Source organism: Schistocerca americana, chromosome 1 (genome assembly GCF_021461395.2).
Source record: "Schistocerca americana isolate TAMUIC-IGC-003095 chromosome 1, iqSchAmer2.1, whole genome shotgun sequence".
Lineage (NCBI taxonomy): Eukaryota > Metazoa > Arthropoda > Insecta > Orthoptera > Acrididae > Schistocerca > Schistocerca americana.
Genome location: NC_060119.1, coordinates 567,169,001 through 567,183,146, shown reverse-complemented (window position 1 = coordinate 567,183,146; position 14,146 = coordinate 567,169,001). Strand labels below are relative to the sequence as shown.

Genomic DNA, 14,146 nt, shown 5'->3' with positions numbered 1-14,146 from the left:
CCCACTTTGACTGCTATGGGCAGGTGTACTTGAGAGGTTAGGTTCACTCACTTGGTTATCGTCTTTATTGTTTACAGTAATAACACATACCTTTGGCTTTCCAACATTTCTCCTTTTCTTAAAAGCCTTCAGAGGATTTCTAATAACTTTACTTTTACTCATTATTATACTTCAACAAAACAGAGACTCAAGAAACAGAATTAATTACGAATATTTTCGAGATAACGACAGAGTAAATAAACATGAAACAATCGACAATCACACCAGCGATATATATTGAACCATCACAGGTTAGCCACAACACATACTTTATCTCACATCACTAAAATGTACCTGATGAACACGGACGTTAATAATAACACCATTTGACAGCAGTTTAACAGCGCCACAGTGGGTCACACCCATGTAGAACACATTTCAAAAAAAATTTAAAAATAGTTGTAGTCTTCGGAATTGAATAAATTATATATCTATTAAAAGGTAATAGTCTGCAGATTCAGAAAACGCAAAAAAGTAAAAATTGAACTTTTCATGATTTTGAGCCTTTCTGGAGCCCCTTAACAACATGAGCCTGAGACAGCAGCAGATTTATAGAAAATGGATGAGTACACCCTACAAAATTAGAAGCTTTGTTAAAAAATAATAATTTCACAAATGTTAACAATGAAAACCGCACGTTACATTTATCCTTTAGCTTTCGGTAAAGAAAGGAAGCTTAGAGTCCCGTGAACGACGAGGGCCTCATAAATGTAGCAAAAGTTCAAACGGCACAAGGATAAGGAGGGAAATCTGTCGTGTCGTGCAAAGGAAACCATGGGGCTGTGATAAGTGATTTCGGGGAACTGTGGGAAACATTAATGTTGTTACTAACCGGGTATTCCAACCCTCCAACTCTCCCCCACCCCATCTGCCCTCTTCCCCCCAACCCCCCACCCCCCACCACCACCCCCTGCAGAATGCGAGTCACTTAACCACCGCGTACTTAGTCTGGTCATAGTGTTAAGTAGTATTACCACATTCGTTAACTGATAACAAGTTTAGTACTAATGGAGTGAACTACCTTCACTTTTTCATACAGTATATGAAGGAGGTTAAAATTTATTGCTTTGTATCTTTTCCTACAACACAGAAAGGGCACACTGCTAGATCCTCACAACAAGCTCACGAAGCTTGTAATGAGATTTGAAAAACTTCAATACGTGACTTACGGGGGTAGCCGTCCGTGAGCACATGACAAGAAGGTGATTTTCGTGATTTTTTTATCAAGTTAAATAACAAGTAACGATAAATCTGATGATACAGTTTTATTGCTTACAGTTCTGTCTTCGAGAAATCATGTTTGTTTCCACATCGGGCGGCCCCTGTAACCACTACTCCAGGTGGGAGAACCCCTCGCAGCCGGAATACTGGTCATCGGCAGGAATTCCTGAACAAAATAATTTTCTGCAAGTCATTTTCAATATATACCGTAGATACAGTAGTTGAAAAAACAAAATGGTGATGTGTTAAAATCGAGACAAAAGCATGCACTGAAAGTATACTTCCTATGATACCGCAAAACAACTATGTACGCGGATAGAGAATTCAATTTACAATGCCGCAATCGAATTCCCATCAAAATCGTTTGCACCATTCTCAAGTTATGTTTCCCGCCAATCTGAAAAATACGGTTTCGAGAATCACTGATTTAAAGTTTTGGGTTATATTTTTTGTAGTTGGGTTAGATATACTTCTAGCCAGTGATCCCTGGACCATACAGCAATCCTTCCAGATCTAAAAGGAGGTCTTCCTCCATCTTCTTCGTGACCATGGTGGCTACTGTCACCCGCTGCTCTGCTCAGTTCGTCCGCTTTTGTGCAGAAGTTGTAACAGGCTGGCCCGATCACAAGTTCGAACACGTTCATAATTTCCATAATTCCCGTTAGGCCGTTGTTGAAATTACATGTCGACTATCATTTTCCATTGTGAATGGTTTTCGGAGACACTTTTCCATTAAACGGCTTGTAACTAAATAACGGTGTTCCTTGCGAACATGGAATGAACGCTACAATAAAGTAGACGTCCCAGAGAATGATAAGCCAAATAATGGTTTTTCGAAATCTTTCGTCTTCGGGGTCTCTTGTTTACGGGAAGATCGTTCCTATCAATATGATAGCACTGCTGTTACGTTAAGAATTCTTATTTGCGTGGCATAAAAATTTCTGAGCCTGAAGTAAATGCTTCTTGAATGAAGGCTTTTTTAAAAAAGGATATAACGACCGTTATTTTCTTTACAGGCTTTCTAATGAAAATCAGCGGCAAGAGAACCATGAAGATCGTGAATACACTGAGTCGGCATTTGTCCGAGTTCTGCAAGGCCACTACCCTGCACGGTCTGAAGTATATCACCGAGGAAGGCCGGCACTGGTTTGAAAGGTGAGGACGGCGAACAAACTCACTTGGAATGTCTGCGCCTGTGGTACTATTAAATACCTAACACAACGTTAGTGCAATCACTGTAAAGGGCTGACATCACTAACTCCTGTGTGGTGTGTCCTTCTATTCCGGAAACAGCACGTTATTTCCAAACCTCGTTTAAAAAGTATTCTTGGTGAAAATTTTATGTCACTTACCCATTTTAGAAATAAAATTCTTGGTGGAGCAACTCGTTGTACACCAGGAGCTGCAAACCAGACGCATTTACTTGCAGACCGGTATTCAGGCATACACACCATCCAATGGTATCTGATACAGAGGGTAGACAACAAATGTACGCAATCGATGGCGATATCGGAAGAACACTTTGTATACATTAAAGAATACAAATAAAATTACTTACATATTGTGCATGCCTACATCAAACTAAATGTCTGCCAGGGGTAAAATCTTTACGATGATTATAAATTATGCTATTCTGCAAAACATGGAAACCCTGAGAATATTTAAAATCTAATTGAAAATCTCTACATAATCATCATTAACCATCATGTATCACCATTGTAGCGACAATTATGTCGTAAAAAAACGGAATGTCTCACCTGTGGAGTACACAGATCGTTGATTATTCATGTTATAAAACTGTAAAACTATAAATGGAAAAGAAGGACCATCTTCACGTAAACACGATGACCAGACAATTTCTTATAAGAGTTGTGTTTAAATACAATATCACTTGTCTCAGACACACTTCTAGGCACTGCTGTCAGTGTAAAAAAATATGGAAATGCTAGTCAGAGCAAAGACGGTCATTATACAGATCTCTCATTACCCCTGAGATCAGCGGACTGCACTCATTACATACAAGATGAACCGAAAGTCCGTTAACTTTTGCAGATTCAATACGTCACGTAGGTAGACAAGTAAAAACTGACTCATATGCTTCAAATGAAATTGCGTTTTATTGAAGCCAGAAATAAATGCACAAATTGACCAACAGGTGGTGCTTGATACGATACTAAAACAATAATTAGTAAAAGAATTGATTTTTAGCAAAGATGATGTTCTTTATACAAATGCTTAATAAGTCGGTCGTAATTCATCAGCAATACCTGTAGTCGAGGGACAATTTTGTGAACAGCACTATACGGCATCCCAAATAGTAAAGTGTACAGCTATTAGTCGGAAATGATGTTTATTGAACTCAACCTCTGACATGAATAGTCCAGTTGGAACCATGTACATATAAAAGTGTTTTTAATGATTTAATTTACATTTACTGCCCTGAAGATGGTCACACAGTAACCGAAATCTAGATATCCAATAAATATCATCTCCGACTGATTGCTGCACCCTTCACTATTTAAAATAAATACAGTTGCTGGGCACAACTATTTGCCTTTGGTGACAAATCTGGTAAGACTACACAGCTATATCAGAAGGTATGGTGAGAAATTGCCATCCGATGTTATCTTTTAACATTCCTAATGAGGTCGGACAATCGCAGTAGGCTTGAGACTTCAGGTAAGTCCAGAACTAGTAAACGCACAGATTGAGGCCTGGGAAACTGGGACGCAAAGCACTATGCAAGTGGTGGCTCAACGGGAGTCTGATGGTTGTTTGGTTCAAAATTTTTTATTTTTGTTTCTTGCACGTTTTTGCTACGCATATATTTCGGTTTAAATTGATACCAAAATTATTAATTTATGTTGAGTGGTTTCCGTTTTACAAGCGTTTTAGTGAAACCCAGCAACGCACACTTTTCATGAACTCAACCTTCTTTTTACTCGCTAGTGACTACATGCTATAGTGTAGCTGTTTGAAAGCTTAGTTGGTAACACTGATGAAATACTGTTGGCAACAATGATGAAAACAGCTGCCAGTTTACTTTGTTGTTTCCAGTTTTTTGTTTGTGGTGATTGAAAATGAAGTTTGTTTACGATGTTCGTATTTCAGTATTTAGATCTCAGCAAATAAATTTATACTATGTAAAAACGCCGCGAATACAAAACAAGAAAAGAGAACGTGAGTTCAGTGGGGGTAAATGTAAGCAAAAACAGTTTTTGCATTGTGGTGAATCTGAAGTGGAAGTTCATTGTTGAAGGTGAGCCTAGGGCTAGTACTAGTACTGAAGCTGCTTGTGTTTCTAAAAACAAGCTCTTCTTCTAAGAAGCTTACCCGTAACTTGGCTAAATATGAGATATATGGAAAAGAAGAAGGTTGCTATGATTGTTTAGTTAGCCTAGTTAGCCAAATTGCGGTGTGCGCAAAATGTAAAGGATCCCTTACTGTCCCTACTGGAACCAGGCTAGGCTTACAAGTACCGATAGTAATAAAGTGCAGTAACTGTTCTTTTGAAGTGTCCACTACTAATTCTCCATGCTTACCAGACTAAACAATCAGAAGAGAATGTTCAGTTAGCCTACGCATTCCGATGTACTGGAAAAATTAAAGAAGCGGCGAAAACTTTCTTTCGAGATGCTGCAAAAGAGGTCTGTGAAGAGAGGCTGCTGTTGAAGAAAGTGTCGGCGAAAATGATGGTAATAGAGACTTGACAGCAATATTTGACGGATCGTGGCAACGTAGGGGCCACACTTCACTCAATGGAATTGTAACTGCAATAGCAGGAAACGCAGGCAAGGTAATTAATGTTAAAATTATATCCAAGTATTGCAGATGCGAAAATAGAATGACCAACAATCATGATGCTGATTGCCTAGCTAACTACTCTGGAGTAAGTGGTGGAATGGAGCTAAAAGGTGTTGTGGAAATGTTCCAAGAATCGCTGCCGAAATACGGAGTGTGGTACAAGTATTATTTAGGAGACGGGGACAGTGCTTCTTACCCAAAGATTTGTGAGGCCAAACCATATGGTCCCGACTTTTCAATTGAGAAATTGTAATGTTGCGCTCACATCCAGAAGCGGATGGGTAGTCGGCTCAGGAAATTGAAACAGAAACTTGGGAAAACAAAACTTACCGACGGCAAAACAATCGGGGGTCGTGGCCGCCTTACTGGTGAGGCTATAAATCAAATACAACTATATTATTGCCTAGCTATAAGAAGGAATGCTACAAAAACTCTAACGGACATGAAAGCAGCGGTCTGGGCAAAATTTTTTCATTTGACGGCTACCAACGAAGACACATCTGGACACGGACAAAGTGAGACAAGCTGGTGCAAATTCCGAAAAGCCCAAGAGAAAAATGAGCCTTATGGCCACAATGACCACACTCATCTTCCTTTCGCTGTCATGGAACAAATAAAACCCTTGTTTAGAGACTTGGCCCATCCAGACCTCCTGCATAAGTGCCTACATGGTGGAACGCAAAATCCGTCAGAGTCGTTCAACAATGTTGTATGGTCGCGGCTACCAAAAGCAACTTTCATTTTGATGACTACATTTCAGTTGGGAGTGTAAGAAGCTATTACAAGTTTCAATGAAGGAAATTTAGCAAAGTGTAAAATTTTGAGTCATCTAGGCATATCTCCAGGCAAGAACTGTGTCAAGTTTTAGAAAAAGGACGACGAACTTCGGATTAAAAAAGCGGACAAAGCTGTCACAGAAATTGAGAAAAAGTGTCGCCAGGCCACACAGCAAGCAAGAAGAAAGATCGAGGAACAGTTTGAAGAACTAGAAGATCAAAATAGACCTTCATATGAAGTTGGAATGTACCAAAGTAAGAATAAAATCATTGTAACTCTTCAGGCTTTCCCGGCGAGATCGACATGTGGAATAATCGGGTCTACTGCCGGACGTTTGTGTCGCTCTGGCACAATATTTCGGCCACGTAGCTCGTTGCCTTCTTCAGGTGGCACCTGAAGAAGGCAACGAGTTACGTGGCCAAAATATTGTGCCAGAGCGACACAAACATCCGGCAGTAGACCCGATTATTTCACATGTCAATAAAATCATTGTTTAATAGTCTTATCTTTATTTGCGTTTCCCCGACAACTATGTTTTTCAATGGTTAGGAACAATTTTCTTGGCTACTATTAATGTTATCAACATGTTTTTTTTCATTGTTCCTTATTTGTTAGTTGTTGATTTAAAGTGAGGAAATATGAATATCTTTTAAAGAACTATGGTATAAATTTAATTAAAGTAAAAAATTGCAGTTTTATAGCTACTTTAAAAAATATTTTTTTAAAATAAGTTTTTATTATTTTTAAGGCTTATCAGTTTAAAATGAAGATAAAGATATAAGGAACACAACAAAAAAATCATGATAATATATCAATTGTTTAGAGAGAAAAATGGTCCTAAAGTCATACAATTTAACATGGCCGAGATAGAACCACCCGACTCCCCTCAACACGCAATCCTCACCAAACCTTGTGCACGAGAGATCTTTCACACGTTTAGCAATATGGTGTAAAGCAGCATCCTGCATGAAAGTCGCACCTTCCAGCAGGTGTTTATCAGCCAGTAGTCGAGGGACAATGTTGTGAACAGCACTATACGGCCTCTCAAATTGCAAAGGGTACAGCTGTTAGTCGGAAATGATGTTTATTGAACTCAACCTCTGACATGAATAGTCCAGTTGGAACTATGCGATTTTGTAACATACCGGCGTACCTACAGCTCATTTTGTACGCAATTCTCATGTTGCGTGACTGACTTGTTGGTGTTCACTACCATCTGACAGCCAGTTTTTGCACATATGCCAATCAGGCAGAATTGCCGTGAGCGTTGAGAAAATCACCCCCTCAACGCACCATGTTGAAGATACCCCTATGATAGAACGCCGTGTCCTACTACGAAGTCTCGTTCGACAAGAATCGTCGACCTTTCAAGGTCATTTTTAAGGGATCGAAGATGTGATAATCGCATCGGGATGGAGCAGGTCTATAGAGTGTCAGACACTTGATTTGACCTGTAATGGATGAGGTTGGCCGTCCAGATCGACCATGTTTCTGTCGAATCACGACCAGCACGAAACTCGCACCATTCCACAACTGTGGTTTTTGACAGTTATTTTGCCCCATACACTTCCCTCATTCTCCGAAGGATGTCTACCACTATTTGTCCTTCGGCAGCCAAGAAAACATTTTGGACGGTTTGATAATGACGTCATCGTAGCTGACTTTCCCGTATTTACCGCAAGCATGTCGGGAAGACACGGATGTCACACCAGTTCCTTCCCTAATGGTGGTGCTTATATACCCGCATAGGAGTCGCGCTGCGTTACATACAGGGTGTTACAAAAAGGCACGGCCAAACTTTCAGGAAACATTCCTCACACACAAAGAAAGAAAATATGTTATGTGGACATGTGTCCGGAAACGCTTACTTTCCATGTTAGAGCTCATTTTATTACTTCTCTTCAAATCACATTAATCATGGAATGGAAACACACAGCAACAGAACGTACCAGCGTGGCTTCAAACACTTTGTTACAGGAAATGTTCAAAATGTCCTCCGTTAGCGAGGATACATGCATCCACCCTCTATCGCATGGAATCCCTGATGCGCTGATGCAGCCCTGGAGAATGGCGTATTGTATCACAGCCGTCCACAATACGAGCACGAAGAGCCTCTACATTTGGTGCTGGGGTTGCGTAGACAAGAGCTTTCAAATGCCCCCATAAATGAAAGTCAAGAGGGCTGAGGTCAGGAGAGCGCGGAGGCCATGGAATTGGTCCGCCTCTACCAATCCATCGGTCACCGAAACTGTTGTTGAGAAGCGTACGAACACTTCGACTGAAATGTGCATGAACCACATGTTGTGTCGTACTTGTAAAGGCACATGTTCTAGCAGCACAGGTAAGGTATCCCGTATGAAATAGTGATAACGTGCTCCATTGAGCGTAGGTGGAAGAACATGGGGCCCAATCAAGACATCACCAACAATGCCTGCCCAAACGTTCACAGAAAATCTGTGTTGATGACGTGATTGCACAACTGCGTGCGGATTCTCAACACATGTTGATTGTGAAAATTTACAATTTGATCACGTTGGAATGAAGCCTCATCCGTAAAGAGAACATTTGCACTGAAATGAGGATTGACACATTGTTGGATGAACCATTTGCAGAAGTGTACCCGTGGAGGCCAATCAGCTGCTGATAGTGCCTGCACACGCTGTACATGGTACGGAAACAAATGGTTCTCCCGTAGCACTCTCCATACAGTGACGTGGTCAACGTTACCTTGTACAGCAGCAACTTCTCTGACGCTGACAATAGGGTTATCGTCAACTGCACGAAGAATTGCCTCGTCCATTGCAGGTATCCTCGTCGTTCTAGGTCTTCCCCAGTCGCGAATCATAGGCTGAAATGTTCCGTGCTGCCTAAGACGCCGATCAATTGCTTCGAACGTCTTCCTGTCGGGACACCTTCGATCTGCAAATCTGTCTCGATACAAAAGTACCGCGCCATGGCTATTGCCCCGTGCTAATCCATACATCAAATGAGCATCTGCCAACTCCGCATTTGTAAACATTGCGCTGACTGCAAAACCACGTTCGTGATGAACACTAACCTGTAGATGCTACGTACTGATGTGCTTGATGCTAGTACTGTAGAGCAATGAGTCGCATGTCAACACAAGCACCGAAGTCAACATTACCTTCCGTCAATTGGGCCAACTGGCGGTGAATCGAGGAAGTACAGTACATACTGACGAAACTAAAATGAGCTCTAACATGGAAATTAAGCGTTTACGGACACATGTCCACATAACATCTTTTCTTTATTTGTGTGTGAGGAATTTTTCCTGAAAATTTGGCCGTACCTTTTTGTAACACCCTGTATACTCTGCAGTAATGCCCTCAAACTTTCTGATCGCACCTTATACTTTCCATTGTCTTTTTACAGTATGTGCTCCTATCTGATGCTAATTAAGGTTTAAATTATTCCATCTAAATAAATCTTCCCCATCAGGCCTTACTGTATCCACAATTTATCATTTTTAATTAATTTATTCATCTGATTAAAATAATTGTTTGGCCATTTTCTCAATGAGCGCTATTCTGAAAAAAATATCAATTTCTACTCACATATGTTCGGTATTGTGAAATCTGTTATTTAGTTTTGAGAAAGTAAACGCTGAAAAATTTGGATGTGGTTAAGTAATTGAAGGTATAGGGAGGAGAAACGATAGGGAAGAGAAAGGAAGGAGCTAATGATGTCAACTGCACTGGAACCTTGTGGTGACGAGGGAAAATGAGTGCCAGACCGAGATTTGAACCTGGCATTCCCTGCTTACTGGGCAGCTGCGTTACCCACTGCGCCATCCACAAACCAAGTTTATCGTAAATGCGCAATTATCTCGACACGCTCCCTGGTCGACTCACATTCCCACCCACTGCCACCTATCCGCAGTTAAAGTCCATGTCGTCCATGCTTGCTAATTTTAGATTCCCGGTGGAGTTCGAATGAAAAATGTGCATCTGCCCTCGAGGTTGTTCATGTAATTGATTCGCCTCGATGGGCAATGAATCGACAGCCTTGAGTGCCGATGCACGTTACCTTCGACCTCCAATGGGAACCTAAAATTAGTGAGCGTGAAGGACATGGACGGTGACTGCGGATAGGTGGCACTACTTGGGATTGTGTGTCGACTGGGGATGGTGATGATAAACACTGTGTCTGGGTTCAGCAGGTAAGCAGGGGTGCCCGGTTTCGAGTCCCGGTACGGCACACATTTTAGCTCGTCGCCGCTGATTCCGCACCAAATCCCCATGCACATGATATTTGATCTTTCTCTGTTCCTTTCCTTTCTCCTGATATCATTAGTTCCTTCGCTTTTCCTTTCCTTTTGCCCCCTCCACGTATTTTGAACACACATAGATTTAATTACGATTAATACAAATTTGTTATATATTAAAAAAATTCCTGTTTTTTGAGTTGTTATTAAGACAGTCTTTTGTACATAGAATGGTTTCTAGAAAGGACAGAAGACTAGGTTTTAACGTGCCATAGACGATGATGTCATTAGAGACAGAGCACGAGCTAGGATGAGGAAGAAAATCTTATGTGGAATGGCTATGTCCTTTCAAAGGAATCGTCCCGACATTCACCTTCAGCGAACAAGAAAAATCATGGAAAATGTAAATGTGGGTTACCGCACGGTTTTAGAAGCGCCATCCTCCCAAATGCGAGTTGCGTTTGTTACCAAAGTGCAAAGATATTCCTTGATTGCGTTTAAAGTAGGAATATTCGTGCTTCAAATGGCACGTAGTGGGGAAAAGGAGTGGAGGGAGGAGGGGGGGGGGGGGGTTGTTGGTCGCCGTTCGAAGGCATCAAGACGAAACTCAGCTGAAGAAAGTTGAGAACCACTGCAGGAGATGTATTCTTTGAGTACGCTCGACGTCTTGCGCAAGAAGAATATCTCTGACAGCAAATAATTTAACGCGTGGAATGGCCGGATCGTATCTTTTAATATGGAGACAGAAGAATAAATGGAGAGAAATTTAAAGTGCAGTTTACTTCAATGTATATTAAACTTGAAGTGTTAAAATTGGAATGTTGAATGTTAAGTGAAATTTTAAGTTGTTTCACAAAGAAGTTGTTCCACTTAATTAAGAGTGCCTTTAAACCCATCTAAGCTTTCAGGGCTGTCCAGCTATGCCTATGTTTAATAAGTTTACTTGTATGACGTAGTTTCCTACAGTCGCCCTAAAGATCCAATGGCAGTGCTACGAAGTTGTAGCTGCCGCCTACCGCATCGCTGCTGTTGCACGCCGCTCTCTTGTAAAGTTTATTTATTTCTCACGTTATACGTACGTGACAGCCTACACTCGTAGGCCATTCTGGGATGTATGAATGCAGTCGTCTCAGTTTTGTGGGAAGAAAATATTAATAAATTACAGTTCCAATGCAAAGATGATCTATTGCGAAGGAACCGGATCACGTGCAGACTAGAACTAACCCTAACAAAGCCGCAGAGACGAATGTCTAATCGTGCATATATACGTATGTAAACTTGCACAAATATCCAAAGTTGTTAAAATGATGAAATTGCTCACTTTTGAATAATTATTTAACTATACCATAGTTCTCTTTAACAAAACAACCACGTTCATATTTCTGTTCACAAGATATTACGCCTCAGCGTTTATATAAGTAAACTTAATTCTCAAATTCCGTAATGTCTGCCGTGCAACAAGACAATTAGATCCGCTCCGAGAACACGTCTTTCTTATCCAGTACCTCAAGTCGTGGTAAATAGTATTGTTAATCCAGTGACAAGGATGCTGTATCAGCAAAGAGTAGTATCGCCTACACAGGGTTTATTCTCTTTCTTTCGCTGCCGCAAATTCGTTAACTTACAAGCGCGCATAGCGCCGAGTTCGTTGAACACGTCTGTGTGGTAAAATATTCAGCACTGCTGATATACACAGCCCATTTCAAATTTAGCACTTTTCTCATCTCTTGTATCATTACATGGCGCCCCTCGTGGTAATGAAATTTCTATAATAAACACATTTTTGTACTACTAAGGACGACTAAAGACAAGCACGCACTGTACTCAGTACCAAATGCTGTGAAGAACACAATAGCAGCAGATACAATGGTTAAAGGCAGCATAAGACAACAAGCTACCGCTCAATAAGGTCGATGATACCGTGTGTTCGGGTACAATAGAACAACAAGTTTTGCCATGGAAATTTAACTTTAAGGTCTCCCTGTTTGGGCAGATCTCACCGGAAAACCGTGGAAAACCCCGGGAAAGACTCGTCAACCTTCTGCTTGTCTGACTGCAAACCAGTCAGCATCATATGGATTTCGCAGATAATTAGTTGATAAGTTTAAATTATTGATAACCCACACGGGTTTAAAATTGAAAGAGCAATTCACTTTCAAATCACAGTTACTGACATATCGGTATTTTATTACAATAACTGTCCTTTGCATAATCAGATAAGTTTTTATAGCATTTGTCAGTGTCCATTCATGTATACTGAGAGAGTTTGGTGTAATTAAGAATGTTCAAAATGCGATTCTTGAACTCACCGGTGGGATATGAAAGCGCCGTCGTCGAAATTGCACGACGGTTAGGAAGACAAGGTGAAGATCTCGATGGTTTGAAAGGTGGAAGAAGGAAAGTCCTTTTTGGTGCAGAAGCAAGTGGGATGGAACAAGAACTGGGATGATCATCAAATCTCGGAATCTTTTGGGGCTGATGATATGAAACCAACAAACATGTATTAGACTAAATCAATGAGTCAGTTCCTGAAAAGGAAACGCGTTAGTCCAACTTGTGACGTTGTTACCCCTCCGGATCTTCCGAATCGGAAGTATAATTTACAAATGATAATAGATCTGAAGATTGTCAGAAGTCGATTGAGGTTTTACTTCGTTACTACCTCATTAGTAGTACAAGAAGGTTTTCCACACGTATGTCACAGATAATTCACGGAATCTAATAACAACTTTCCACTAATCACAACAGTTAACACCTCATCCAAGGTCTTCCGCATACGACTGGCATATTCACAATTCGTGCGTTTCCATCACTTGGGCTTTCTTTTCACTTATTTCACTTCATATTTTAATTGAAGGTTAACATTGCCATTATAGACACAGCCACTGCTTCAATAGAAGTTCGCAGTGGTTTGTATCATGACTCAATGGAATTGCAACTGCAATAGCAAGAAACACAGGCAAGGTAATTGATTTTAAAATTTTATCCAAGTATTGCAGATGCGAAAATAGAATGACCAACAATAATGATGCTGATTTCCTAGCTAACTACCCTGAAGAAAGTGGAGTAATGGAGCTAAAAGGAGTTGTGGAAATGTTCCAAGAATCGCTGCCGATATACGGAGTGCGATACAAGTATTATCCGTGTATGGGTGAGGTGTGTGTGTTTCCCTTTTCTGATGAAGGCTGAGCGAAAGCTTTAAGTAAGTGTCCTTTAACTGTGCCTCTCTGCAACTTAACGTGTCGTCTTTACGGTAAGTTGCAGTCTTATCTTTTCCTACATTGCTGATATTCCTACCTGGAGTTTTCGCTCTTTATTACGACAAATTAGTAACAGGCTCTTTCAATGGTGCTGCTTATTTTAGTGGTTCTGTATTCTGTCACAAGCGTCTGCGCTCGACTATCAGAGAAAAGAGGCCGCGTGTTACCATACATTCACTGCAGAGCACATGTTTTTGTCAGTTGCTGCAGTCAACTGTAGGAATGAATACCATGTAATAAAACGCATCCAACATATTGTTACGGACATTTATAAACTTTTTCATGCTTCTCCTAAATAATAAATGTATTGCATGAAATTAAGTGTGCTTTAGAGCAACCTGTTTCAAAAATACCCGATGTTGTTTATAACCGCTGGCCGAGTACTTGCAGCATTGTTCATACTGTATTCCTATGCTGTTGGTCCTTAATGATGGCTTGTGAACATATACACAAAGACAGTGCGGATTTAGAAAGTTTGGCAAGAGGAATTTTATTAGAAATGATGATTAATTTAGTCTACAGCTACTTAACACTTACACATAATTTAAATAAATGTCACAGATTAACGAAACTTTTAACTATTAATACCATTGCTATTTTTAGTATGGTATCATCAAAATTTGAAGCCTCTAACATACCCCTCCCCTCCCGCCTTCCCTCGGACGAAAGCCGCTACATTCGTCACTGATCGGACCTTCAAAGAAACTACAATGCTCCTTGCGTGCCTCAACAAAAGGTGACGAAACATTGGTTTTCAATACGAAATTCATCCTACCACCGCATAATAGCCCAGAGTATTTTCATAAGTGGCTGATCATCT

The 14,146-nt window shown here is 40.6% G+C and overlaps 1 protein-coding gene across 1 annotated transcript in view; it reads left to right on the top strand.

Annotated features, from left to right (window-relative positions):
- The first annotated feature begins 2,308 nt into the window (after nucleotides 1–2,308).
- Nucleotides 2,309–14,146, top strand: part of LOC124577761 (sodium channel protein Nach-like) — a 193,071-nt gene continuing 181,233 nt past the window's right edge. The window contains exon 1 of the mRNA XM_047131226.1: nucleotides 2,309–2,415. Coding sequence (XP_046987182.1) covers nucleotides 2,309–2,415 — 107 coding nt within the window. The remainder of the gene's footprint in view (nucleotides 2,416–14,146) is intronic.